Here is a 4,043-nt window from a genome sequence, read left to right on the forward strand (position 1 = left end):
TGTTTCAGAGCAACAGCTGCCACACACACGCGCGCGTGTGCGCGCTGCACAGGGCCATTTCATTTAGAGAAAATTGTTATTAAAAGAGATTATCAAGCATATTGATTAGCAAAAGGCTGTCCATCTGTCCGCATCATTTCCAATAACAATATTCGATTTCAACCAAAAAATTAAAAAATTAAAAAAGAGAAAGTTTTTCCAGAGGAGGAATTCAAACGTGCACGGTTTATTTCAGCTTCTGGCGCTTTACACAGACACAATTAAAGCACACTTTCACAAATGAAATATGCAAAGTCATTTTTTTAAACTCCAAAATAAATAATATTGAAATAAATAAGATGAACAAATAAACATAAATAAGGCCAATTCCCCTCAGAATATCTACAAAGTGCGCTCCATCAAATGTCAATAATAACAATAATAATAATAACAATAATAATAATATAACGGGGAATGAACAAAGGAAATCTAGATTTGATTGTCGAAGCTTGTTGCTGTGAACATACATGTTTACACATCAGTGACTTTTCTAAATCACCATTTGAAAGGATGACAAATCAAAAAAGATGCAGCTACGTTTGTGTGTGAAAATCACCATGAATGTGCCAACACTGAGTCATGAGGTAGCCACACTGATCCGTGTGTGTGCGTGTGTGTGTGAGTGCGTGTTATTGCGATGCATTCACTTGAGGTGGTGGTGGGGAGGGAGTGAGTGTGTGTAGGTGTGTGCGCGTGTGTGTGTGTTGGGGAATAATTTTTCATATTTTTGAAGCCACAGGAACACCCCTCCCCCTTCTACTCCCCCCTCCCTCATATATTAAACCATGCAAAGGAGTTTTTGTGCCTCATAAATTAACAGTTTGAACCCCCCCACCCCCACCCCCCCACCACCCCTCCAGCCCCAACAAAGAAAAGTTGGATTTCATCTTTTCACACACGGAGGTGGAACATATTCACAAATATGTACAAAGATAAATATAAAAAAGCTTTTTAGGCTGATTCCGTCATTATTCTCATCATTTTTGTACAATAGCTGTCACGAGAACGACCCCCCCCCCCTCCCCCCTCCTCCCCCATCACAGTGGTGATCGTGTTCCCTCAGAGGTTCTCTGGAGAACTGGGGGGGTCCCCAATTGTCCCAGTGCGCCGTCTCTGTCAGAACACAAAAAGGTACTGATGCTGCGTCAGTCTGAAAACGCGGGGGTTGAACGTCACTTCCGGTTTCCGTCGGTCCTCACAGGTGTCCCAAAGTTCCCCAAAACACACCGGTTCGGTCCTCAGATCAGTTCACCTTCACCGGGGAACTCTGGAGGATTTTCCAGGCAAATATTTAAAATTCACATCAGATTAAATCATTTAATCCTGGTGTTTAGGTTTGAATTTAACGGGGGGAAATAATCTCAAAAGAAATCGGATTGAAAAATCTGATTATTAAATTTTAAGGAAGAACACACAATTCTGTATTTAAATGGAAATATTTGCGTAAATTAATCTAAAAAAATATATTATTTAGGAACCAGATTGATGAATTTAAATCTTTCATCCTTTAAGTGTCGGTGATTTTCAGAATATCTGACATTTTCGGGTCTTTTCTCCGTCAGGTAAAGTGGGACCTGCGCGCGCTCGTGCGCACCTGTGCGGTCCCGGCAGCAGCACGCGCACCGGTGTACCTTTTCGCCGGGCCCTGACAGCAGCAGCTCGGCTCTCATGAGTCTTTAGTGCGTGGCAGAGAACTTCATCCGTTTCTGTTTTTGCCTCTGGTTGCAGAACCAGACCCGGACCACGTTCTTTTTCAGGTCCAGCTTCTCTGCGATGGCCGCGATCTTCTCCGAGGAGGGCCGCGGCTGCACGGCGAAGTACGCCTCCAGGGAGCGCTTCTCCGGGGCCGCGATAGACGTTCGTTTCCTCTTCTTGTCGGCGCCGTTGAAGATCTCCGGCTTGGCCATCTTCTCCCGCTGCACCCGCTCCGCCTCCTCCAGCCAGGCCTCCAGGATCGGCTTCAGGGCCACCATGTTGTTGTGAGACAGTGTCAGGGACTCGAACCTGCAGATGGTGCTCTGGCTCAGGCAGCCCACCCCGGGGATCTTCAGGTTGGCCAGGGCCGCGCCCACGTCCGCCTGGGTCACACCCAGTTTGATCCGTCTCTGCTTGAAGCGCTCGGCGAAAGACTCCAGTTCGCGGGGGTCCGGCTCCGCGTCGCCGCCACCCCCGAGGGAAGCGTGCGAGCCCAGGCCGTGCGGGTGCATGTTCATGGACTGGGAGTGATGGTGGTGCTGCATGTGGTTGATGGCCGACATATGCGCGGCGTGCGCGGTGTGCGAAGCCGTGGAACACACGTCCGAGCCGGTCATGCCTCCCAGCGAGATGCCCGGCGTGAGGTGGTCCAGCAAGTCGCCCTCTAGGCCCTGCGCCGGCTGGTGGTGACCCGGGTGATGGTGGGAGGTGAGCACGGACGGGTGGTGCAAGTGCGCCGAGGAGGAGGTGGGGGTGCAGGTCATGCTGGTCATGCTGGTCATGGTGTGGTAGGTGGCATCCGGCTTGAACGGGTGACTCTTCTGGGCGACGATGTCGACGGCGGCCAGAGCCTCGGCCCGCTGCAGGAGGGTCTCATCGAAGCCGGCGAAGATGTTCCCCTGGAGCTGGGGGGGGGGGGGCAGAGAGGACAGGCATCAATCCGGAGAAACAAACTTTAACACACGCGGCTCGATAATTATCACATGGCCCCACAAATAAAAAAAAAAAATCTAAATTCGACGTTTTACATCTGAGATTTTTTTCCCCTCAAAATTGTTTTAATTCGTTTGATTTACAATCGTGCGACCACCAACGAACCCGGGTCCTGTACCGAAATTCATTTAAAATTAATATTTACGATCTCCTGAATAATTTCTGCGGACAATAAAAAGTCTGAATGGGGCTGCGGGGACGCGTTCACGCACAGGGCCGTGCGTGTTTGACAGTTTCTGACATTTCTGTTCTTTTACAGATTTTTCCCCGAATCAAACAGCATTTCTCCACTGCCCAGAATTTTACAATCAGAAGGTAATAAATCGGTTTTCTAGATAAAATAATGTTTAAAACTTTTCTGTTTTTTTTTTTTTGCCTCGTGCGCTGTCATCTGGATTTTCCAATCATTCCTTCATAATCTCCATATTATTTTTAGGATTTTCCTTGTGACATTCTACATATTTGAACTTTTTCTTCCCTGATGTAACCGGATCAGAAACAAACTCATAAATTCTTTATTTCAAGGCTGTAAAGCGACACACGGATGCTTTTAAAATTCGGTTTCAGATCATCCAGAGAGCAAAATGAATCCAGATTCTGGGGACTCACCGACGGGGTGGGCAGGCAGGCCCTCCGGATGGCCTCGGAGCTGGAGTGCAGGGGCGTGTATTTGGGCTCATGCAGGATCGGGTGCATGCTGAAGGGCTGCTTGCTGTTCATCGACATCATGATTGCGGACGTGAGGGAGGGTCGCTGTGCGTCGTCCTCGTTCGGCTCCGTTTTGATTCGGTTCGGACAGAAACACCTCGAGGAACGGAAACAAGCGTGGCTCTCACGCGCTGAGAGAAGCGATGGAGGGTGTAAAAAAAGAAAAGAAGAGGAGAAGTAACTCCGGGACTCCTGCGGGGCTCCTTCTGTGACTGACTGATGAAGATGCTTCTCGACTCCGGCTCCTATATCTGACCTGGCCGCGCCTCCTCATTGGTGGATCCGCGAGCCCGCCCACAGACGAGCCTCCGCCAATCACGCTGCGGTCCCACACGATGCGGCCACGCCCCCAGCGCCCGAGGAAACATCAAAGACTGTTTAAAAGTAAAAATGAGTAAAATAAAAAAAAAATAAAAAATAAAAAAACACCAGAAAGGGGACACAGACACCAAAGAAGAAGAAATTTTGTTGAGTTTCATACCAGTTGTTATCTCTGTCCCAGTATAACCAGATCACTTACCTCTCTGTCCCAGTATAACCAGGCCATCTATCCTCTCTGTCCCAGTATAACCAGACCATCTATCCTCTCTGTCCCAGTATAACCAGGC

General features: G+C 48.6%; 1 protein-coding gene across 1 annotated transcript; it reads right to left on the reverse strand.

The window, feature by feature from the left end:
- Window positions 1–1,567: 1,567 nt before the first annotated feature.
- On the reverse strand, window positions 1,568–3,802 carry LOC101076515 (brain-specific homeobox/POU domain protein 3-like). Its single transcript, XM_003970855.2, has 2 exons — window positions 3,337–3,802; window positions 1,568–2,639 (listed from the first exon to the last, which is right to left on the reverse strand). The coding sequence occupies exons 1-2, from the start codon at window positions 3,454–3,456 to the stop codon at window positions 1,716–1,718; spliced, it is 1,044 nt and encodes a 347-aa protein (XP_003970904.1). The 5' UTR covers window positions 3,457–3,802; the 3' UTR covers window positions 1,568–1,715.
- Between the last annotated feature and the right edge of the window lie 241 nt (window positions 3,803–4,043).

Source organism: Takifugu rubripes, chromosome 15 (genome assembly GCF_901000725.2).
Source record: "Takifugu rubripes chromosome 15, fTakRub1.2, whole genome shotgun sequence".
Taxonomy (NCBI): Eukaryota; Metazoa; Chordata; class Actinopteri; order Tetraodontiformes; family Tetraodontidae; genus Takifugu; species Takifugu rubripes.

Bases quoted from the DNA above. Each gene is read 5' to 3' on its own strand.
- LOC101076515 (XM_003970855.2), bottom strand. From the start codon at position 3,456: ATGATGTCGATGAACAGCAAGCAGCCCTTCAGCATGCACCCGATCCTG. The intron at 2,640-3,336 runs GTGAGTCCCCAG...CCCCCCCCCCAG, and splicing joins CCTGCCTGCCCACCCCGTCG to CTCCAGGGGAACATCTTCGC.